Below are 24998 nucleotides of genomic sequence, written 5' to 3'. Positions count from 1 at the left end.
ACTCTCCATTACTGTCAATGCATAAAGTTCACTACCTTGCAGTCGGCCTCCCAGGTGCTTCTGAAAATTGCAGTTCCTGACTGTAAACCTGACCTCATTGAAATCAATGGCAATATCCCATCTGCTTCAGGAGGTGAAAAGTTTCCAACTTTTTTTTTTTTTTAATCTACATGTGCATTTAAGTTTTTGAAAATTGTACGTATGCTGTATCTGTTCTGTGTTCTTAAATTACCACCTCTGTGTTTGTTATGTATAAAATTCAAATATGTGCACAATATTATGGATATGTTGTCTCAAGCATTTCATCTTTATAAATAGCCAAATAAGAAGAGGGAAAACCAATAATTAGTATAGTAGAATTTGTTGATAGATAGCTGTAGTACGGTCTCTGCTCAAATTACATACTCTCAGGGTGGACAAGTTTGGTCTCTGACTAGATGGTTTTCTCTTTTGCCACACTTAAAGAGATGTGAACAGTCCATGTGATGGGAGAGCTGCTGCCTAGAAATGCAGGATGGCTGATGCTTCTCCAGCCTTGCTGTGGCTTGATAAAAATGAGCAGCACAAACTTCACACATTTCATTTCCAGCAGTTATGCCTAGGCGAAGATGTCAGGTATTTCCTTACTTTACTGGCAATTCAGCCTTGCTCTCCTTGCCTAATAGCCTGTCTTCCAGCCATTCCAAGCAGTGGCATCTGGTGTTATTTTCAGCCTGCATCCATCCCTCTTTTCGCCTTGTCCAAACACCTCCACCTGAGTAGTAACCTAGGACTGTCAAGCGTGTAAAGAGCCTTTGGTTCATCATATTGAAAGAAAATCAAGGCAGCACTGAAGATTGTTCTAACTGCTTTTTTTCACTTACCTGTTTCTTCTCCCCTCAGTAGCATGTGCACTTACTAAATTCATAGTGCAGGAGAATAGTAAATACGGACAAGTACCGCATGGCATGGTTTTGCTCTCCGAGGGAGTTATTCATTGTATGCATATTGAGTCCTTTATTTAATTTTTAAATCCTGCAGGTGGATTCTTTAGACTCTGGGAAAAGATCCATTTATTGTAGACACATCCCTTTCTTTTTTTCCCCTCCCCTTCCTTCTCTGGACTATGCAACCTTAAATATTTGGAAGAGAGTACAAAGTAATAATTTAATTTATAATAATTGCAAAGTCTCCTGCTTTTGCTATGTTATTTGTTACTCTGGATTTACATGAACCTGATTCATTTCGTAGATATGCCTGTATTTCTAACAAGGATCATAGTAATTTCAGTCACTTGACTTCCTGTGAGAAAGCTTCGTAGTATACAGAAATCTGTGTCTTAGTATTCAAGCAACAGAAACAACTGGGCATCAGACCACTATAAAACCACTGCAGCTGGGATTGTTTAGTTTGGGGTTTGGGTTTTGTTTGTTTGTTTTTGGGGGAGGGAGTCATCTCTTTTTGGTATTTTTTTGTTTTTGGGGTTTTTTTTACATTCCAAGAAATGAAGGTGCCACCCTTAAGTCGCTTACCTTGAGATGGAAGAGGGCTTACTTAAGCTTCTGTGTTAACTAGGGAGGTGTGGTGAATAAGCTACCAACACTTAAGAACATAAATTTAGTGTATTGATAGGGGCTCTTCATTAGGAGGAAAACATCTGTTAAAATAAGACCTATATTCTGTCCTTACTGGATTACCAGGGCAACAGTTTGACTCTGGATGCGTGAAGAAAATAATTTTCCTCAGAATTATAGTTTTCCAAAATTATTGCACAATTTAAAAGCTGTAATGAATGCCTCGTTTGCTTTTCCTGCAGCAGCACTTGAGATTGGCATATAGAAAAGTAAATCAAAATATATTTTGTTTTCAGGTTATTCTTCTGAAATACTCTTTTTCTTCAAATATTTCATCATCAATTTAAAAAAAAAATGTTCTTTCAACTTGAACCCAATTTTGTTCTTCCAAATAAGTAGGCTCTTGGTAGAAGTGAGGTTATCCTGCTTCCACTTAATTCACAGGACAACCACAGTGAATAAGAAAAAGTAACTGATATTCCAGTTACCCTAATAAGAAGTGCCATAATACGTATGATCTGAAATGAAGACAGCAGGATGGTGGTTGTCTATGAAACCGAAGTTTTATAGCTGTGTTTTCAGTAGAAGAAAAGTTTGATAGATTCATTCTCTATATTATTTTTTTTAATAATCACTTCCAGCAAATATTCAGGTTCTGCCACATGAAAATCTAATGCTCTTTAGAGCTTGTTAAAATCTTAAATTAATCTTAACAAACAAACAAAAAACCCCTGACTTATTTAATTATTTAACTGCTGTAGGGAGAAAAAAAGCATTTGAATATATCAATATCTGTGAGCAATACCTTGGTTTCTGAAATGGCTGTTCCTCGAACTGCTGAGCTTCCAGCCAGATCATCGGTGCTTGTTTGCTGAGGAAGGGTCAGTCATTTTCAGTAGTCATTGAGCTGTATGGCAGACTCTATTATAAGTCTTCTTAGAGAAGGAGGTGGGGGAAAAGAGGGTAATGTTTTCAGCTTCTTTTTCTGCTTCTGGAAAACAGATTTTATTCCTCAGGCTTCCGAAACAGCGTTCTCTGCCTCTGTCTTACCTCCTCACAATTGCAAAAATAAAGCCACACTGTGCTGTGCTATCATTTACGTGAAAAAGTTCCAGCTGGTGTCTCTGGACACTTTGAAGTTCCCTTTCATTTCTCTGTGCCAGAATTTTACCAAATACTTTTTTTTTTTTCTTTTATTTGAGAAGCTAAAACTTGAGTCTGAGAGCTTCTTCATTTACTGCAAAGGCACAAAAAGTGTGAATCCTCAACTAATGTGATTTCTGACTTCTGGACTAAATGGAAAAAATACCTCGGACTTACAGTGCTGCTTTTTCACTACTTTTCTGTAACAAATAAGCATGATTGCAGCAAACAGAGCTTTTAGAATAGTATCTCTGGCATCTCTTTAAATACTTCTTGTTTTTCAGAGGAAGTGCAATACCAGTCCCATCCGGTTGAAGATCAACCTTGTCTACTCTGGAGAACAGGCAGTTTATCTTACCTGTCAATAATGCTTCTCCAGTGGACAATATTTTTCTAATACCCCAACACTGCTCTTTAATGTTATGTGCTTTACTGCTAGTAAGCATTACTAAAAATACTTGCTTGCTTTTGTCTGGCTACTGCAATGTATCTTGTGAGGGTTTTCCTAGTAATTTTTATAGTTTTGCATGCCATAAATAAATATTTTTCACTTCAAGTTTGAGTGGAGATCTTTTATTTCTCTAACCAATTTCATTCCAATCAGGTATGTCTCATCTCTAATGCTTTTAAATGTTTCTCTGTGATTCAAATGCTATGGCCTTTACATTAGAAGGGTTAACAAGAACCTGGCATATACACATTTGTTTTCTGTTCATCACTCATACCCAGTCAAGCATCAGAAGTGAAAAGCCATGTAGGTAGAGAATGACACTTAAACACTGGGGAAATAACACTTGGAGGAAAGAAAAGTTGTTAATTCCCATAACAGTACTTACTAAGAAAAGAAGAATGAAAATCTTGCTTGCTTCAGCTGTTTAAAATATGGCAGCATTATGTTCATATAATCTTGTACATTGGCATTCTCTGAAAGCTTTGAAAAGTTTGGTCTTACAGTTCTGGTAACAACAATGAAATGAAAGATCTGTTAAATAACCTTTGCACCACTGAAGAAAAAACATCACTTTTTCAACAAGCAAGGCTTAAAATGCAATCTTTTTGGCATAAAACAGAATGTCACCAGTATGTAGCTATAGGCAATAATCATTCATGTGGCTTTTCCATATTTTCTGTCAAAATTTCTGTGCTCTGAAAAGCATTTTCTTACTTTAAAAACTGGATTAGGTAATTGCTGTTATGAAAAAGTCTAGAATGTGAAGAAAAAATTCAGAAAGAGGCAGTGGATTATAATTTTGTTTGCTCTTTGGGGCAAATTCATTTGGTGATGAATGTTTTATGTCAGTATTACAATCCTGTTAATGCTTTAAATGAAGTGGACTTGAGGCCACACAGATGCTGAACACTTGCCTTGAGCTTGCTTTGCTAGAATGTCTGAATAGATGATGAAGAAGCAATGCATGCTACAGGTGTTTGCACTAAAAATTTTAATCATCAGTTTTCCAACACTTCAGATTTTTTTTTCTTGGTGCCTGATTGGGGTTCTTTTGAAATTGTAGGAAATAGTAATAGCCATGAATCAGAGACTTGCAAGTTAAAAAACAAAACAACCAAACCTCAGACAGGTGCCTAAAAAAGGGAAATTTACACTTGTATGTTTACCAAAACATAAACAGACTCAGTGAAATTTGAGAGGCCACTTTGTTACATACCTGCTTTGAGGCTTAAATAAAAATTGCTTCATAACCTTAGGTTGAGAAGTTTCTTGTTTTGCGTTTGGAAGCTATTTTAACCAGATTCCATGTGTTTCATCACAGATGTAAATGTGTGATAAAACATACCTTATTGTGTATCTTGACTATATCGGATGTTAGAAGGTCATGTCCCCAGCAGGTCTGAACTCTCAGTCTTCCAACAAAGTCTTCCAGAATTCTCTCCTTCTGGTATAGGATGATGAACATTTGGAATAATTAGGACACTAGAACACTAGAAGGATGACCTTATCAGGTATTTTTTCAGGAATAAAAATACTCTTTTGATGTGGTCAAGATGCAGAGAGATTTGACTTACAGTGAGACAATAGCAATGCAGTTAATTATGAGTATCACAGAACAGCTAGCATATAAATACCAGCTAGCAATATTAATATTTGAAGTTTAATCTTTCTTTAGGATGCTGGCCAGAGAGAAACAATGAGGTTATACATTTAAATAAAATTCACCAATCTGTAACCAGACTGGTTGTTTTTTTCCTCCTGATTCGGGTTTGTTTGGCCATCCTGTGGCTGGCAGTGGTTCTCACTTCTGCTAAGATTTGCTTTTCCCACATCCTTTCTTCTTCTGAAATAGAATTTCAGTTTCTGGTGCCTTTTCATCCTCTTTTTTTTGTTGTCTGTCATTGACACTTTCTTATTTCTTGAACTTTTGCTGCTGCTTGTAGGGCTTATTCCTACTTTCTTGCTGTGCTTAAATCTTTCTGTCATTTCTTCCTCTAGGGAGCTTGGATATCCAAGAGAAATGCCTTTCAGCTTTCTGCTGTACAACTAACTTCAGTCTCCAGTTTAGTAAGAAATTCTTCTTCCCCTTGCTAGCTATTCATCACCTTCTCCTGAAGTGAGAGGTGTTTTGTATATGTGATAGAGGAAGTTCATCTTTCTCCACTGCAGCTTTTAGAGCCTCTAGGGACACAAACTTCAAGAGGAGGGATTCTCTTATAGAGAAACATGTGGCAGTGGTGTGTACTTATTACAAAAATATTCTCAAATTCCAAAGCCTTCTTAAAGCTCTAGTTGGTCTGTGGAATTTATCTTTTGATGTCTCTCCAATCACGTCAGCTATGCAGGGTGAATTTGAAGATTTGTCTGCTGCTTTCATTGTAAGGTGTTTGTGAGCAAAGACATTGGAGGCACGTGAGGACCAGGATGCGGTGGAGGGGGGAATGCAGCCCTGTTCAGACACAGTAATCAGTCAACAGCTTCTGAAGATCTGTCTTGAATGTTCTCTAGAATAATTCATTCTTTTTGACTATCTGACCTCTTCCTTCCTACTGTGTAATTGATGTCTTTTTATCAGACAGTTCAGGAGCTTAGTTTTCTAGATATAATGAAGAAGCGCATTAGTGAATGGAACAGGATGCTGGCGATAGCAAACTTTGAGAATGAAGCTTAACTTTATTATGTGGCTTCAAATCTGTCTATTCCAAAGTTACTAATTTTTGCTGTGTTCCTCAGGAGAGGGTAGGAGGAAAAAAACCACCAAATTCATTTGTGTGTGTTAGTTGTAGGCAGAAAATAAAACATTGTAAGTAAATCAAAAGGTGTTTGATGGCACATCTTGTTAAAAATTAATAGCTTATCTGGTTCACCTTGATGGAATATTTAAATACTGTGATCCCAAAGTATTACCTTCTTTGAGAAGGTCTTCTGGTAAAAATTAATTTTTCAATGAAGTTTCGGATGCAGAAATTAATGTAGTTCCTTTTCTCCTCCCCATAGATTGCAGGAAAATAATTTCTGTTTGTCGGTCTCGATGAAGTTAATGCAGTATTCTGTTTGCATAGTTTATGATAGACTTCAGTGAGGCACTATTTGGACTTTATTTCATAGCCAGGATTATGAAAAATTGGCTGCAGTAAATGACAGTGCAGAGATCAATTTGGCAAATATAATGTTGTACTATTGTGTGTGAGAGACCTGTAGTCTATTTAGATTTTACAAACATTGACTGGGATATGAAGATGTCTCTGAAAACAACAGAACAGTTTAGAGGTTTTAATTTTTGCTTCTGTCTCGTGTGTTCTGGTTTTGTTTTGTTTATTTTTCCAGAGTTAATCCTGAATTGCATGTGGTAGTTCTTTTCCCCAAGATGGCCTAAAGCTGACATTTAGAGATGGTTTAATATCTTAGGGCTGCATATGCAACAGAAAATGCGCTGTGCTGTTTTTTAAAACAGTTAGATGAGTCTGCTCTAACCCAGAGGTTTCTACCTACAGTGAATTTTTTACTGTTCCTTTGGTAGCTGAATGGAGATTATAAAGTCCACCTGATGTCAAGAGGCACTAGTAGTGATAAGCTCTTCTATTAGCACAACTTGATGGGGAAAGTGTCTGTGCAGCACTATCAATGTCAAGTTACTACATTCAGAAAAAAAAAAAAATCACAAAACGTAAAACATGGATTCTCTGAAGAACAGTAAGTTTCCATGGAGCAGTATCTTTGTCGCATTAATGTATTATGTCAGGTAACAAACGCTAAACTGATAGCCAGAAAAACAAATGCTGTCGCTACAAATTGAACATCCAGTGTTTAAAAAAAAGAACGTGCTTGGACTTCAAATAAATCTGTCATTAATTCTGTCAGTATTGTGACCATCTTTCACAGAAGAACAAGAAACGTTGATGAAATCTTTAAGGTAAGACTTGCAATGCAACTGTCAGGGTAAATCAGGATTTGAATGTGGGATTTTTTTTTTGTTGGTGGTGATCATTTGGATTTTTATGTTTTCAAGTCTAGGTGGTGTCCCTACAATTATGTGTCATCTTTGGCATTTTTAGAGAGTCTTTCCTTAGTATGATAAGAAAGAGCTTCCAAACACCCTACTTTTCCTGAAACACTTCTATTCTTGCTGAAATCTCACCTTTGTTATGCAATTAAGAAACTACTGGTTCATCTATACAGCCAACTTACAATGCTTTTTCCGTAAAAAGTATTAGTAATTCGTTACTGGCAAGTGCAATTAATACCTTAATGCTTTTTAGGTGACAGTGTTGTATATTAGGATTTACTTTTTCACTGTGTCCGTAAACATTTTTGGTTTGTGATGATTTTAATTAACTTTCTGCATCCTCACCTTTTTTCTTTTTTTTCAGTGGATCTCTCTAAAACTCCTGTTGTCCTGGTACCGTAAACCTCTGAAAGACTATGAACTCTGGGCTCTGTGTCATGAGTGTTTATGTGCTCTGCAGACTTGCATAGATTATCCAGGTATTATATTAAATATCTTGAAATATTTTCTTAGTTATTTATGTTCTCTTTATTAATGTTTTCTTTATTCTGTGAATAAAAATATCCCTACTTTCCTTTTGTGTACAAAAAAAATAATAGGTAGTATCTTTTAAATTGTGACTTCGAATTTTGACTCAATTTGGAATTTTCTTCCATATATAGAAGAATGTCTGCTTTTCTCTTCATTCTGAGTTTCAGTGGCTTTTGCAGGGGAAACAAATCTTTATGATTTCAAGCAATGAAGCAAATTTTATGTTTAGACATTTTGGGGATGGAGAAACTGTACTGTGACTTTTAAGAAAAGCACTTGGGATTTGTCTCTTGAAAGCAGGAGGAAATAAGTTTTATCTGTATGTAAACATAACTCTTGCCCGAATTTCTTTGTGACAAGTGATTCCTGACATATTTTTGACAATACAGGGCTTTGTCAGTTTAAAGTGCCCAGAGACATAACTCCTTCCACATTCCCTATGCTTCAGTTTATAGAAGAATTATCAGAAGTCAACTTCTGAGAGAGGAACGGGAAACTGTGCTTTGACAGAATTGGAATATGTTGTATATGACTTGGGAGAAGACCACCCTAAATTTCCGTAGGCATTCTGAATGTTGGTTTAGCTTCTACTAATAATAAATCTGTAGCAGTTCTGATAAACAGAGCAGAGGTTCCCACCACCACCTTTTCCTTTTTTTTTGATTTAAAAAGGCTGCTTTTGAGGGTTTGGACAGGGATGAGTTTGAGGTCTGTAACTGAATGTAAACAACCAGGTTGTAAGGTACAGAAAACTTACTGCACCTCTTCAATTTTCAGCTTCAGCTATTTTATTTTTTATGGTATGAAACTGTTAAAGAGGAAATGGCCCTTAGAGATTTCTGAGCACTTTAAGGAATGTTACCCTTAACACTAAGTATTTGATATACCTTGCAATAAAAGGATTATTTCAGCCTCATACCATGTTCCTAATGTTTGTCAAGGTTACAACTGCACATAAAGGCTCAGATTCTAATTTAATATGCCTAGCCAGTCTCTGTTACCGTACTTACATGCACGTGGAATGTGTAAGTCTTCAAAGTACTAAAGGCTGAATTGTGATCTGAACCTTACATAGCCTGTAAAAGTGAACATAATGATACAAACCACTAAATGGAGCGCACCTTACTTAAAATTCCATATTTGACAAGTAAAGCTACCTTGAAGTTGACTATTGTGTTCAGATATAAAATATTTCTGAGAGGATTCTCTGCCTGTTCTGGGAGTAGTTGTGCATTGTGTAATGACTTACAGTGGGTTTGCTACTTCAGTGCCCCCACACACACAAAGTTCTCTCAGCATTGCTTTTGAGTAATATTAGCTTATTAAAGTGAAGCTGATATCATATAAAGCGTTTGTTAAAATATCCTTTGTCTTAACACTGGTAGAGTAAGATTGGTAGCTGGTAAGTCATAGTTAAATATATGAAATGTGGAATAAACTGCATTGTTTATTATTTATTCACTTAGCCTTTTCCTCTAAATCCTTCCTTGATTACACCTCTTTCATTATCCTAAATGGGAATTATCTGGGTAAGAAAACATACCACAAAGCTATCCTCTTCATTTATTTTTTTTAATTCAATCCTGCTACAAAAGTTGTTTGTACCCTCCTTTGAGACTTTACTTATTTCCTCTCCTCTTATCAGAGGATGTTGCTTATGGGCACTTCAGATAACACAGGTGAGAATTCCCTGCTGTGCTGAACTCCTTGAGATCTGGTTTGCCTGAATTTTGTTGCAGATTCAGGGCCAGATTCAGGGGTGTTAACTCTTGAGAAGCAAAGACAGTGAGCGTGAAGGGTTCTCAGGAGCTGCCTCTGCAGAAATAACTAATAAAGGTTCCTTACTTATTTACTTTCTTGTCTTCATTCTCTAGGAATTGCTTTGGGTGATTATGCATCTACTGTCTCTTTATTGGGTATTGTCTGTTCCAGCATTAGTGTTACTTAAAGCATAATTTATTGCAGCGTAATTGCTGACATTGCAAATTATTTTAAAAATTAATTCTTTTTATTAGTGTCATAGTTATAAGAACAGATATTTATTACGTCTTGCCCTTTTGTGACTTGTTTTGCAGTGGTCTTATGTTTGGACTCCGTGCTGATTGACTGCCATGGAAGTGTCCTCTTTGCTGCTCCAAAAGCTGAAGGTAAACTGATACATTGCATGCTCTGCTTCTGTTTCTTCTAGAGGGGAGTGAAGAGGAAAGCAAATATCTTACCTTTTGTTTCTGGTTTCTTTTCTCATTTAGAATCTTGTGATATATTTTATTTAGCTCCTGAAATTGAAGAAGAGGATGTAAATACTGAGAAGGTAATGTGGTAGGTTATGTAGGTTGCTATGCATTTATCAAAGGATAATTATATCCCTCTACTGCTTGAAGAAGAAAGCGAAAGTCTTCTGAGATTCTAATGTTTCTCATTTCTCCCAATATTTCTTGTTATCTGTGAGTTTTTTAATATATTCATCTCCCATAAATTAATTGCTTCTAAAAAATGCAAATAATAGAAATAATTTTGCCTTCTAAAATCTGTTGCTTGCCAAAACTCTGTTATTCAAAAATTTTCCGTAAAGCTTAATTATCCTCAGTTTGTTAGCAGTGAGACAGACTTCTGAGTCATGTTTTCACATTCTAGATGTCACACTAAGGTCAGTATTTTTTTACTTTCTAGGCTAAACCTCAAACATTATTCTCATTTGGAAGACTGGATAAAAAAAATCACTGTCAGCATATTATTACTATGGAAACGTTATGAATTATGTCTTTTACCAGTACAGTTTTCCTAGAGTTTTTTGCTGTAGGTGTAAGCCACGAGGAGCTGTCTGACCAAAGGTTATAAAAATGTTAATAAATAGCAGGTATTTGTCTCCCCTGCAGCTGCATCTGAATTGCAAGCTGTACAACACTGATCTTAAGAATTAGGAAGACAGAATTTACGATACCTTTCTATTATGTAACAAGAAAAGCAGTTAGCTAATATGTACCTTGTGCCCCTTTGAGTGCTTTAAAATTAGACATAGCAGTCATGAATCAGAAAAAAAAAAAATCATTAATAACCTACTATAGACAGAGTTTGACTTTCTGTAAAGTTATCTGTAACTAGAAAATTATTATATATCATCTTTAGAGTTGTTCTTTCTTCTTAAACTGCTTTGATCCAACATGCGGTTTTTCAAAGGCTTCAAAAGCTTAAACTAACCCTGAAATATAATACAGCAGTTTCACCAGACAGTATAAATTAATAATTCTAAAGTCTTTATGCTTTATTCTTTTTCTTTAGAATATCTGGAGTAATCTTTTTTTTTTTCCTTATTTTTCTACAGCATTATATATAGAATAAGCTGACTGGATTTTTTGGCTTTTTTTCCTGATATTCGTATAACTTTTTGGTTGTTACTAACATTTAGTTAGAATTATGGTATGGAAATAAAGACTGTGTGTTGCCAGTCATAGCAACTGTACTACCGCAGTAAAAGGAACTTTTGATGAGTATGCTGGATTGGATGGCAAGTTTTTCCTAAATAAATAAAGTTAGGTTAAATTTGTGATCCCATTGAGCTCTTGGAATTCTGAGCCAAGGGGAAGACTTGTTTTTGTTTGTTTTGGTGGAACTTCTTTCTCCTATTTCAAATACTTCGTACCTTTTAGTCGCTTTTGTTTGACAGTTCAAATGGTTCACAGGTAATTGTCTTTATAGTGAACTTCCTTACGTCGTGTTTATTGCTGTTCACTTTGCTCAAAAGAGTATTAGAGAATGTTGTTTTACACGACCACATTGTTTAGTACTGTGCTTAGGTTTCTGTCCCCTGAGCATTTTTATATCTTTCAGAGGCGATGTGAAAAAGCATGGTGTTCTACCTGCATTTCTAGTACATGCTAACATATGTAAACTCTTCATTAAGTAGTCTGAATCAGGCTCTGTCTCAAAATTGTAATTCTTCGAATAAAACAAGAAAGCTTGTGAAGATCAAGTACTTTTCAAGGTCCCTCATCATGGCAACTTCAACTGATCTAGCTGCAGGTAGCACAATAATTGCTAAAATAAATATACAGTACTTCGTTCTTCTGATAGGTGTAATCTCTATGAAATACAACTCGTCCTGGCTAGCTTTTAATTACTGTGTGCCATTTACTGCTGAATTATAGTGACCTTTTTAAAGTAACTTGCAACTGTCCAGGTTTTATAGTAGAACTCTAAGGCTTGTAGCAATCTAAGTTTTTATATGAGTAAGGAATTCTTCAAAATTATTCTAAAACCCACCTTTTTTCCTGAATAGTTTTCCTAGACAAAGCATAAAGAAAATTATGTCTGTTGCTTCAACAGTGGAAATTTAGCTACTATTATTGGCCCTGCATGTGTAGCAACTGGTTTTTGAAATGGGCTGTGATTTTCATCAGTGTCTTCAAAAGCCAAATGTAATCTGTACTTCAGAAGCTCAAATCATTATTTTTTGGGGGGAGAGTGATGGGAATTTTGGGATAATTAGCTGAGATTGGTTTTGAGGTGAAAGCTTGTTTTGGTCTGTTTACATCTTTTCTGTCTCCTGTGGTATTCTAATAGGTCTGCATTTATGGTGTTGCTGCAGTTCTCTGGATGGCTGCAAAATACAGTGTTCCACCAAGCCACAAACTAGCATTGCCAAGAAAATTTAAAAAATTTCTTCTGGATATGGCAAGAAAAAACCCTGAAGAAAGACCTTCTCTAGCTGATGCAATTAAGGTTACTAGAGTTAAGCAATTTTATGTGAAATTTAGTTGTGTCTAAAGTCTTATTTTAGTGATCTGAATGTCAAAATATTAATTTATTTTTTGTAATAGACTGATATCTAATTAAATGATAACCAGTCACCTTGGGGTTTGTTTTTTATAAAGCTGCCTCCCGAGAGACACAGAGAGGTGTGTTTTTAATTTACATTGAAATCAATAAGGTGCTTAGAATAGGTTCATAATACTTCCTAAACTTATATTACTTCTAATTGACTATTTATCTTGACTTTGTCCTTGTCCAAGAATACCTCACTTGATTGAAAACTTATTTACTAACTGAAAATTATGATTTTTTTTTTCTTTTTAGACATGCAATTGTTATTTACTTGAACAAGGTATGAACAGCAAAAACATTTTGGCATTGTTGAACAAAACTGTCTTTAAGGTAAGAGTGCCACCTTTTTTAATTATCTACATTTTTTCAATTAGTTCTGTAAATTGTATTCAGTAATATTTTTGTTCTCTATATTAGATTTGTTCTTTTTTTTTTTTTTTTGTATTGGCAAGTAGTCTTTAAGTATTGCTGTTTTCTAGTTCTTGCTATTGGAGTGGTGTCTCCCCAGAATCTGTGCCCTAATTCCACAATCCACATGTGTCAGGGCTCAGAAATAAGAAGCAGCAGTTATTTCCATTTACAACCCCTCTTATCAGAATGGAAGACTTTAAAATGTAATTGTTGTGTTCTGCTAATGTTTCAAATATGTAGATACAATACATGCAGCATCCAGTCAATCCATGGAATTGGCTTTGTTCAAAACTTTGATGACCCAAAAGTTCTGATTTGAAACAGAGGGTTACCAAGATTTGTAAACAGTTCTATCAGTCCTACCACTCCTACCAGAGTTTTGTGTGTCATTTGTTTTAATTCTTTGTCTCAGCATCACTAAGTTGCTGCCTTGCGTATCACAGAAACTGAAAATCCTGAAGTTATAGGTTTATATGGGGTTGGGTTTTTTTTTTGTTGGTTTGGTTTTTGTTTTTAAAGTAATGTGCTGAGCAGAAATTAAAAAAAATAAATTTTAATAAATTCAGTTTGAACTTCAATTTTTATTGTTAGGCTGTTGAGAAAGAAGTAATTTCTTCTCAAGATCATGTTGCTTTTGAATTTAAACATGAAAGCCATGGGATGGACCCTTCAGTGTCAAGTCTAGGTAAGCAGTCAGGCTCTTTGACATATTTACTTTGTTTTAATACTCTCTAGATCAGTTGTCCATGTAAGATTTGCTCAGCCATGTACAAAGCTTTTTTCTGTCTAAATTGATTGTTATTTACTTTAGATTTATATTTGACATATTATTCATCTTTATGTGGTTTTTTGTTTGTTTTTTAGGATTTGTGCCTATTACCAGTGACAGTAAACTTGTAGCAGTTAAAGGACCAGTACCATGCCAGATTTCCCTAAATTGTGAAAAAGCTACATTACCTGTTGCATTCACCTCTCCCGCAACTCACTTTAAGCCTATTATTCTGCAGCAAAATGCAAATATAACTAAGTTAGTATATCCTAAAGCAGAGTAAGTTAAACTTTACACTTCATTGTTAAATCTACTTGAATTGTCCTCAAAACAATTTTATTCCTTTTCAGAGAGGTTCACACACCAGTTTCTGAGCAATTCAAGAAAGATAAAAGAAAAGAAAAACATGCGGGCCATAATGAATCAGGATATATAGAAGAATCTGAAAGCTGTGCTACTGAGGACACAGATGTTGAAACTGCACCTGAAATACCTGAGTGTGATTTGCAAATTCCAGGTCACTCATCACAGATATCTTCAGAAGAGCAAAAGTCAGGCAATGCATTTACTTCTATGATTACATTACCATCGCCATCCAATTCCTCACATATTCTACAAGAAAATAATATTTTGTCTGAAGTTCCTTCAAGCTCCTTAGCTTGCCCTACATCACCTAGTTTTCTTCACATAAATAATATAATCCTCAAAAAGGACTCAGAGAAAAGAGTTTTGACATTTGTGCCAGTACATTTAGCCGTGTCAGAGAAAATACCAAATAAACCTCTTCGTTCAAGAATTGCTTATGATTGCTATCAGAGTTTGCCAGTGCTACTTTCTAGTACTATTGCAAGTTATAAAATGGGCACACAAGCAGAAAATGATGCCTCCCTTTGCAAAGTGCAAAACTGTGAGACTGCTAATACACAGAACATGTTTGATAAAAGTAACCAAGGTGTTCAAACCAACTGCCAAGAAATAGAGTGTGCTGCCAGTGTAAACAGTATTTTTGCTGAGCAAGAACACATACCATGTACCTCAGTGAATCAAGATAACTCTCATCTCTCTGGTGTTGAAGTCTTCCCCCAGCAGAACAGCACAAGTGACACTTTATTACAGCAAGTGGTTCATCTTATACAAGAGGAGTTTGCATTTGATGGCTATCTAGAAAATGGAGTTGAGGTTTTTGACATGGGTATGTACATTTTCTTCTATATATTATTGTCATTGATCTGTGAGAATATTATTAGAAACGACTTTTTTTCTCTCTCTTTTTTTTTTGTTTCCTTTTTCCTTTTTTTTTTTTTTTAAAAAAAAAAAAACAAGGTAACTTCATTTTAGGCTTAAAGAAAGTTAAGTTTGGCATATTCTCTGATACAATTTGTGAGAAGTTTTGTGACCTCTACTGGGATGAAAAATTACTGGAGAATCTCTATCAGGTAGTAAATGGAGAAAGACCTTCACATTTATGGTAGGTGTTTTTCAACTTTTTTCTTCTTACAGTTCAGTATAATGCTTTTCTCCTTACTTCCTATAAGCAGGAACTGGATATCCTGCTTCTTCTCAGATAGCTTTACTTGTTTCCTGCCAACTGTTAATTTCCTGGTCTATCAGATACTTCATGGTCTTCCCCATAGCACATTGGGCTTAATGACTTAGCAGAAAACATTTTCTATTAAGCTTGTCTGTAACTCCATCTTAGGATAGCTGAATTAATGGAGAACTAATTTTGATCAATGTTATTTTCAACCATTAGTGTGATGGAGAGCTTCATAGTCATGTTAGAAAGAGGCTGTTTAATCAGAAGTGAAATATATTGTTCTTAGTGTTCGGTTTCCTTATTCTGTTTGAGTTTAGTTATTTATATTTATTCATATCTAAGAACAAGGAAATTAGTTTAGCTTTGCTAGAAATATTTTACTTAACTGATTTAGTTTGACTAAGTGTTCCTCCTGGCAATCTTTCTGAAGTAGCCCATTAAGTGAGAAAACACCAGCTTAATTTCTCATTTTTACTATTCATCTTCAAGGCATATTTACCTGAAAAATAATAAAAATGTTTTATTGCAACCTCCAAATGTAGCATACTTATAAAAACTTCTTACTAAGGGCTATTGTAAACAGTAACCAATTTATATATGGATGGTTATGGATGTTTTCTTTGTCACAGTCTGGAATTAAAAACTGGAAGTTTTGAGAAAGCAGCTTGGTACGTACTTGTAGAAAAATCTCAGTATTAAGAGGTATATTATCTTGACAGCAAGCTTCAGAGAGAACAGACTAAGACCTCCAGATATCAGACCCTGATATGCTAGTTTATTTCCTGTTTGTATTGGGATTTTTAAGGAGTCACTGAAAACTGGTTGGAGGTTAGGCTCCTAGTTCCCCAGAGTTGAATGTTACAGCAGGGCAAACAGCATGTTGCAGCTGAATTACTGAGATATATGAAGAGGTCATCCTCTACATGAACTTTTGTTACAAAGTAAAGTTTTTGAAAGCAGGAATGAAAAGGAAATCATCACAGAATCACAGAATGTTAGAGATTGGAAGGGACCTCAAAAGATCATCTAGTCCAACCCCCCTGCTGGAGCAGGAACACCCAGAGGAGGTTACACAGGAAGGTGTCCAGACGAGTCTTGAATGTCTCCAGAGTAGGAGACTCCACAGCCTCCCTGGGCAGCCTGTTCCAGTGTCTGTTACCCTCACTGAGAAGAAGTTTCTTCTCAAATTTAAGTGGAACCTCTTGTGTTCCAGTTTGAACCCATTACCCCTTGTCCTGTCATTGTTTGTCACGGAGAAGAGCCTGGCTCCGTCCTCATGACACTCACCCTTCATATATTTATAAACATTAATGAGGTCACCCCTCAGTCTTCTCCAAGCTAAAGAGACCCAGCTCCCTCAGCCTTTCCTCATAAGGGAGATGCTCCACTCCCTTAATCATCTTCGTTGCCTTGTGCTGGACCCTCTCCGGCAGTTCCCTGTCCTTCTGGAACTGAGGGCCCAGAACTGGACACAATATTCCAGATGTGGTCTCACCAGGGCAGAGTAGAGGAGAAGGAGAACCTCTCTTGACCTACTAACCACCCCCCTTCTAATACACCCCAGGATGCCATTGGCTTTCTTGGCCACAAGGGCACAGTGCTGGTTCATGGTCATCCTGCTGTCCACCAGGACCCCCAGGTCCCTTTCCCCTACACTGCTCTCTAATAAGTCATTCCCCAATTTATACTGGTACCTGGGGTTGCTCCTACCCAGATGCTATACTCTACGCTTCTGCTTGTTATATTTCATTAAATTTTTCCCTGCCCAACTCTCCAGCCTGTCCAGGTCTCACTGGATGGCAGCACAGCCTTCTGGCGTGTCCGCCACTCCTCCCAGCTTTGTGTCATCAGCAAACTTGCTGATAGTACACTCTATTCCCTTGTCCAAATTGTTGATGAATATATTGAATAATATAGGCCCCAGTACTGACCCCTGATGCACTCCACTAGATACAGGCCTCCAACTGGACTCCGCCCCATTGACCACAAAACCATTGACCATTTATTATCCAGTGTAAAAATACAATTCTAGGTTTTAGATCATGCACAAGAACTGCCTCAGAATATCTCTGAGACACGGCTTACTTAACATTCTTTAGAGAATATAGCAGTTTTTAATTGTTAACTTCTTTGAGTTAAAATTATGATTATTCTTGTTAGAGATGACTTAGTCTGTTATCCAGAGTTTGAATCCTGAGTGAAAAACCCATTACAGTACTTTTCAGTCTAAGTTGTGCCTGGAGTTATGCCTCCTGTTTGTATGTGTTCTGATAATTCTGTTGGAATTTTGCCAAATGCTGTAAAGGAAAATCTCTGTATCTTACTCAAGTGTGCTTTAATGTCCATTTGAACACTTTTTTTTCTTGTGAAATAACAACTGAAGCTGAACATGCAAGCTTCAGGAGGTAGATAAATGCCATGAAGCCCTTCACGTACATGGTAGTAATTTGTGAGAACTCATTTTACTGATGTAAATATAAAAGGATATAAAATATCATTTTTTCCTAATCCTCTTACATTTTCAGCATAACTGAGGCAGGTGATTCAAAGTGTGACAATGTATTCCAAGATCTGAAGAAATCTGGTAGCTCTTTGGCAAGCAGCGATCAAACAGAAGGTGAGAAGGGACTTCATGTTTCTAGATCTTTGTGTATGTTAGGAACAAATGACTCAGATTTTAAGAGATTGGCACTTTTTGTTTTCAGGAAGACATTCATCTGGGCACTTACGAACATTATTGGTGAATCTGAACTTTATCAGTGCCTTGGGGACCTTTTATAAGAAGCTCACATATTTCACTGAGTGAGATGCCCGTTACTTAGGTTTATTTACACAGATGAGTCTGTTGAAAAACTCCAAAATCCTAATTGCTACATGTTGTTTTCTTGTATTCATCCAGTAGAAGTTCTACTGGCATTCTTCAAAGTAGGGGGAGGGAAGGGAAAGGACAATCACATTAAGTCAGCTCTGTGCAGTGTAACAAGCTTAGCTAGGCAGAGAGGAGAGCTTCAGAAAATGCTTATGTCTCTGTAGGTGTTACTGAAGACATTGAGAATTGATTGAAGGATAACCCTTCAGTGATCTGGTCCTTCTTTATCATTTATCAGAATTAAAACAAAACTAGGCAGAAAAAGAAATAAAATGTATTAAACCAAAAATATTGCCTTGTCAATACATTTATTTACAAATTCTGGGAAGGGAATTGTATAGAAATCTAGGAACTTAATTTCTTTTGCATTTACATAAGCATTTTTAACTATCAGAATGGTTTTCACAAATAGGAAAAAAAAAAAAGTCCTTTCCTGGGAATTCTTCAACTTGCCTATTTTATCCATTGACATGCCTTTTTAAAGATAGATGGCAAAGTGATCAGGTCAAATGATTTGTTAATCAAGATAATTTTGCCCTTTGATCATTATTTCAGGGCAGTCATTGATGTGTGAGTTTTGCATCTTCCCTGACAAACTTTGTGATTGAAGTTTCACAAAATACTCCATCTTTCAGTAACTGAAATCAAAACTGAGCTTGGACTGGTAAATACCATTATTACAGAAAAAGCATTGCCCTTTCTAGGTTTGGTGTATTCAGGGACAGCTTGTATGTGGTTGCTGTTGTAGCAGTTTCATTTTTTTTCAAGGTAGTTCAACCAAGTTTTGACATTTGAACTTGGTTACTTCTCTGTTTTGGGTAAAGTCAAACTGGGTGTTCTTTAAAGAATGACTTATACCCCCTACATTGTTAACTTTTATGGCAAAACGTAAATTTGTAAGTCTGCACTTGGCTGCTGTCATGCTGTGTTACAGTTTTCCATTTGGCTCAGAATGATTGCAAATGTAAAGCCAGACTTTTTCATGGGGTATGTGACTTCTTTGCACCAGTAATTCAGGTCTGTTTGACTCAAGGTGGCATGTCTGAGCCCTGGAAAGTTGCTCAAGTGAAAAGGGAAGCTTCTGGCAGGCGTAAAAGCTCCTGTCAGCATCATACCAACCTTTCACTGTCACCTCAGTCCCTTAAGGTTGGTAGTAACCATTATAATAACTGCAAAGAAGTCCCATCATAGCTCAAGGGAGTTAGTCCTGTAGGAGCAGAAGGTTTAACATCTATGTCTGCTTTGGTGGCATCAAGTATTTTTTCCCTCTATGTCTGGACTAAAAGCTTCAAGACTTAGAAAAAAGCATCAAGAGCTAAGCTTTTTACTAATGTGTGCACAGGTCTGACGTATTTAACTTTTGTTTTGAAGTTTCCATACTATGTTTTGTTTAAATGCTTGTTGTATATACACAGAATGTATTTTGTAATTTTCGGAAATGTATTGACCAAAGCTTAATAGTTCTGAAATCTCTTTAGCCTTTATAATTTTGCAATGTGTAGTTGAGGAAAAAAGCACAGACCCCAAGTAACCACGTAACACCACTGTTTGAGGGCAGAGGTGGTCTCATAACTCTACTTTGTGTGTGTACTGTTTAAGTTCAACAAAGCATGCGTCACAACACATGACCATTATTTCTTTTCCCTCTGTACACCCTCTTTAGGAGAAGGGGAAGCAACCTTTGACATGAAGGCTGAGTCTATGAATTCATCAGTAGCTGAAATGGATTTTGATGAGTCACCTTCAGATAATTTTAAAAAAGAATTGAGGCTAGAGAATACTATTCACATGAAGAGAGGGCAACAATGTTTACAAAGCAGTGACTGTGGCATTAGTCCAGGCTTTGCAGAAGAAAGTAGAGAACCAGAGGAAGAGACCATGATAAAGGCAGGTGGAAACAATTACCTTGTGTCTCCCAGTCTACCTGACTTTCATGGCTGTAGTCCTGGTTGGAGCAGTGCATTTTATGGAGCTGAATGTTTTGATTCAGAAGTTCATAGATACATCAAAAATCTTGGAAAGCAGAAATCAAGTGATTCACAAAATATAGATGCTAAAAAAGTGGTGAGTACATTGATTTAAAATCATTAAATATCTCTTTACTTGCTGGTTAAAAGTATTGTATTTGTTGTGTTATAGTGAGTTGAAACCCTTTTTCTTCTTTTAAATTCTGACTCTTAAGTGTTTTAAAAACCTTGAGATTTGTGATGTCTTATCAATAAAACAGGGTGAGGGTAAGTATTCCAAAATAAAGATCACTGACATGAAATGGATAATCACTGACCTACAACCCGTCTTCTCTTCCTGGAGCTGAAAAAGTCCTGGAAAAGTACCCTCTGCCATGTGCACCAACCCCATGGTGGTAATATTACAGAAAAGAGCCAAGGATGGCTATGACTGGTGTGTATCTCGGGCTCTCAAGAGGTCCTCCCTCACATGTTCTCTAAGCCCTTTTCTTTGGTCAGCAGAATGGCACCTATTTGCTCTTGGATATGGCTGATTATCATTATGAGTGCAGCTTTGTTCCTTTTAATCAGCTTGGAGGCTATGGGAGAGCATGGGCAGGGGTGTGGGTTGTTTTAGGTTAGCAAGATCTTCCATTCCCGTAAATATCGTGTTGATTGTGTTTACTTAATTTCTGCATTTGTGCACCTAGATATAAGAAGCATCAGTTTGTAAATATTTTTGTAAATATTTCAAAGCCAAAGCCACAGAGTAAAGATTATATATGAGACTGTAGAAATCTAAGTAGTTGGAGCTGGTTCTTGGGAAGGGAATGGAAAAATTGAAGGAAATTAATTATTAATACTGGAAGACCTATTAGTAAGGGACACTTGGAATCTTTTTGTGTCCCTGAGAATGGATAGATGTCTACTTTGTGTATTCTTATTTTTTCTACCAGATGTATGTTTAATAAAGATGAAGCAGGAGTTGTATTGTTCTTGTGGATTTCCTTACTACGGGCAGTTAGTTGAATTTGTTGCTTTGTTTTCAAGTGAGTATGACATAGTAGAAGTGAACAGCTGAGAACACAATCTAAACTTCTTTCTTTCCGCATAGCCAGTTTAAGTCACAATTGATCTATTTACATGCTCTTTTTTTGTGAAGTACTGTGATGTCACTTCAGTTTTCAGTAAAATAAACAAACACTATTTTTCTGTTATTAGCAAATTAAAGCCTGAATCATTGAAAATGTTCTACTTCTTTTTTGTTTTTGTTCCTTACTGTTCAAGTGTAAGTCTACAGGAAAAAATAGCAGGAGAAACTTCAGCTACTATTGGTTTGTATAAAAATAAATAAAATAAAAAGTAAAAAATAAGGATTCAGGACTGTCACTCTCAAATTTACATCTACTCAAAAATTCCTATTAGTATTTCTAATCCTATAGAGTTGTTTAATCCTGTGTAAGCATGACAACTAGAGAAAAATGGGCTTGCAAAATCTCCCTTCCTTGAAGGACTAATTCTTGACTGAGGAACAGATTTTCAAGAGCAAGGAGTTTTCATAAGCATCTAAATAGATTTTTCTGTTTCAACAGGCAGTCTTTTTTAGTTAAAGATTATTACAGACTACTCAGCAATTTAGTTTGAATCAAAAAGATGGATATTCTGAGTACTTAGTGATTGTTTTCTATATTTAACAGGCATATAACAAAAATGAAGCAAGATTTATGGTGCTTACAGTCTGCTTTGGAATTTGCTTATGAAATTAATGCATGGTATTATACATTGCTCCTATTTTCATTAATGTATAAGAACTTGGCAAACCTAACAATCATACAAGAGCTGAGGGGAAAACAGTCATGAGATATCTCTTTAGAAAATTATATTTTGTTTGTGCCCAGTGCATTCCACTGGAGGAAGATTACTATTGATATGAAGTACAATTTGTTCAGTTTAGCAGTTAATAAACAATTCATTTAGAGGGCAAGGGAATGCACATTCCAATAGCTGAAAAGGATGCATACTACTCTGAGGGTAAATGAACTAATATTCCTTGTGTTATCTAAAATTAGTGTGAAATCTTAAGAGCTGGACAAAAATTAAACTCTAATCTTATTCTAAGTAATGCAGGAATAACATATGTGATTTTCACTGCATATGAAACAATGGACAAACAAGGATAATTATTTGCAGACAATAGAAGTTTGGTAGCATATAAAATGCCTTCCTAATTTGTGAGATCCCTTTGTGTCCAAGTTATAAAGAATACAATTATAAAGTGTCATTTTCGATTATGAAGTCAAATTCAGTTTGTATTCTGCCATTTTCTTCAGAGGAGAAGGTTAACAGAAGCTCAGTACTCTTGTACAGCATAGAAATGTTTTGAATGGATTAATATGTGCAGAAACGCATATTCTATGTTGTACTGTTTATATTAAAAAGGCAGGTATAAAATATTTTTAATAATATAGTATTAAATGCTCTTTCTTTTTTAATTCAAAATGATTTTAAGGTGTCTTGTTACTACAATTCAACAGAGGATAGTTTCAAAAATCAGTTACTTTTTGGTCTCATGACTATTTTTATTTCTTTCACTGCCGTAGTATCAACAACTTTAATCTTCCTGCTGGTGTTGCTACAGCACTGACTTTCTGTGAAACCCAGCTTTTTCCAAATGTGTTTAAAATAAAAGCTTAGAGATTCATAATGCTCCATTTGCAGTAATGTGGAACTTTTAACCTGAGCAAAGAAAACCTTCCCAAAATCCTGCTGTTTTTCAGAACTCCATCAGTCATGACAATTTCTGAAATAAACTATTAGCAATATTGTTGAAAAAAAATATGAACTGTTATGAGCTTTAACTGGTCAGTATATATAAGAAAGACAGGGAAAAATCTATTTTTTGCACTGTTGCACCCAACAAGAAATTATTATTTTTAGCTGTAAGACAATCTACTATCAACATGTAGGTGATAAGCAGCTTCTTTGTGCTCTCTGCTGCCTGATTCATCAAACCAAACACTACAAACCAACTGTGAAAAATGTATAGCATGATTTTAGTCTCCATACCAGAAGCTGGCAAAGACCAGCTCATATCTCATTTTGAACAATATGGATATTGCTGGTACTGTTGACAGTGGTAGGATTTAACATTATAAATCCTTGTGTATTGTTGTACTTGGATGTAGCCAACAGCTGCATGTGTTTTCGATTAGTTTTTTTTGAGAATATGCACATTTATACATTTATACTTGGAGCACTTGTTATTTAGAAAATAAATGTGGTCATTAATCATTGGCATTTATGAAGTGTTATCACCGTTAATGCATAAACAATGAAGAAGAGCTGTGCAAATTTCAAGGGAATGATACGCTTGTCTGAACCAAATTACTGACCAAAACAAGAATAGACTCAATGTGAAAACTAACATGAGTTTTTTTGCCAAAGTAGAAGCCCAAAAAAGTTAATTATGCTAGTTACCAGTCTCTCACTGTCAAATCTAGTGGCAAAAACACATCTACCATATTCAGTCCAGGAGGACTATGAAGTCCAAAGGAAGGCTTCTAAGTGGCTGTTTGGAGCAGAAAGGTGGTTTGAGTTGCTGGAGGAAAGTTCTGCCTCTCTTGCAAGGTAGAGCTGTTTGTCTCCACCATATCCTTCTTTGTTTAAATCATCTATTAACCAGTTTTATTTCAGAAACTAGTTACTTGATTAACTGGAGTCTAGTTTTCATTGTCTGACACGGATTACATCAACCTACTTTTTGCCCCATGTCTCTGACAGATCTTTTGAAAGTCAGCAATAAAACTGAGCTAATTGTACAGCTTTGTGGTAACATGCTAAGGCAGTGTTTAGAAGTTGCTATTTCAAAGAGTAAATATTTAAAGATAGTTAGACATTTGAGCTTGATTACATTTGTCCTGACTTAGTGGTACAACCCTTCCATAGGGTTAGGTCTGCTTGGTCACTTCGAGTCCAGTCTGCAACTGGAACTGGGTAGTGAATGAGAGTCTAACCACACAAATTACAGTTTTAGAGACATAAACATCTTGTTAATACACTTATCTCTCCAATGAAAACATTCATATGATTCAAATGTTTCTTTATTCACCTTCTAAAGCTAAATGCAGTTAAATTTATTTAGTTTTTTAATTTTATACACCTGTAAGTAGGTTTGAGAACATGCAGGTTCTGAGAAACTCTGAGTGCCATAACATATAATTGTATTATGACAGAGTCAAATATTCTGCCATAAAAATAATTAACTTTTCTATTTTTCTACTGGAGCCTCTTGGATATTGTCTGTACCTTAGATAGGTTGTGGTTTAATAAGATGCAAAAAGTAAAAAATTTGTAACATGATGAACAATACTAACAATAGGACTAAGCAAGCTATTGATTCAAAAAAACATGGTAATATGTACTCTTACGTTTGGAAGAAATGTGAAATAGCTAGCATAAAAAATAAAGTATTTATGGGTCAAGGTGACACTTTCAAGTGTCATAAAAATAATTAATGCTTTACTGTGCAGGTGCTTATCAGATAGTTCATTGTTGTTCTTAAAGTCAGCAAAGGTTAATCCGCATTTAGAAAAATAAGTCCTTAGGCAAGTGTGTATATGTCCCCTGCCTCACATCACCTCTAGCCCAGGAACTGCTGATTTTGCACCCTCAAACAGAGCACGTCCAGGCAAACCAAACCAAGTCCTTGCAGCAGAGCAAGAAGGGAAGGCAGCTACCAGGGCTGCCATTTCTTCAGGGGGTGTCCAAGTCTGCCCTCACAATGAGAAGAGCTTTTTTTGTGTAGTCTGACAAGCTGGCTTCGGTTCTCTTGCTAGCACAAGCCTTCACCCTTGGCCTTTGCCCTTTTCTCCTGTGCCTGCACTAGGTTTCAATTATCCCCTAGATTTCATAAGCTACTTCTAATAGCCTCCACCAAACTTTGGTGCACCCAGCCTGTGAGT

General features: G+C 36.0%; 1 protein-coding gene across 1 annotated transcript in view; it reads left to right on the top strand.

Moving 5' to 3' along the window:
- The window catches only part of KNDC1 (kinase non-catalytic C-lobe domain containing 1), a gene marked incomplete at both ends in the record, with an annotated part of 60023 nt that overhangs the window by 25002 nt on the left and 10023 nt on the right, over positions 1–24998 (top strand). The window contains 11 exons of the mRNA XM_080347366.1: positions 7518–7632; positions 9760–9831; positions 9934–9995; positions 12245–12403; positions 12758–12835; positions 13508–13601; positions 13781–13943; positions 14036–14877; positions 15009–15153; positions 17748–17839; positions 19755–20155. Of these exons, the coding sequence (XP_080203492.1) occupies positions 7518–7632; positions 9760–9831; positions 9934–9995; positions 12245–12403; positions 12758–12835; positions 13508–13601; positions 13781–13943; positions 14036–14877; positions 15009–15153; positions 17748–17839; positions 19755–20155 (2223 nt within the window). The remainder of the gene's footprint in view (positions 1–7517; positions 7633–9759; positions 9832–9933; positions 9996–12244; positions 12404–12757; positions 12836–13507; positions 13602–13780; positions 13944–14035; positions 14878–15008; positions 15154–17747; positions 17840–19754; positions 20156–24998) is intronic.

This window comes from Nesoenas mayeri (genome assembly GCF_963082525.1).
Source record: "Nesoenas mayeri genome assembly, chromosome: 7".
Classification (NCBI taxonomy): Eukaryota; Metazoa; Chordata; class Aves; order Columbiformes; family Columbidae; genus Nesoenas; species Nesoenas mayeri.
The sequence above is the reverse complement of the archived record's forward strand: the minus strand, read 5'-3'. Positions and strand labels throughout refer to the sequence as shown.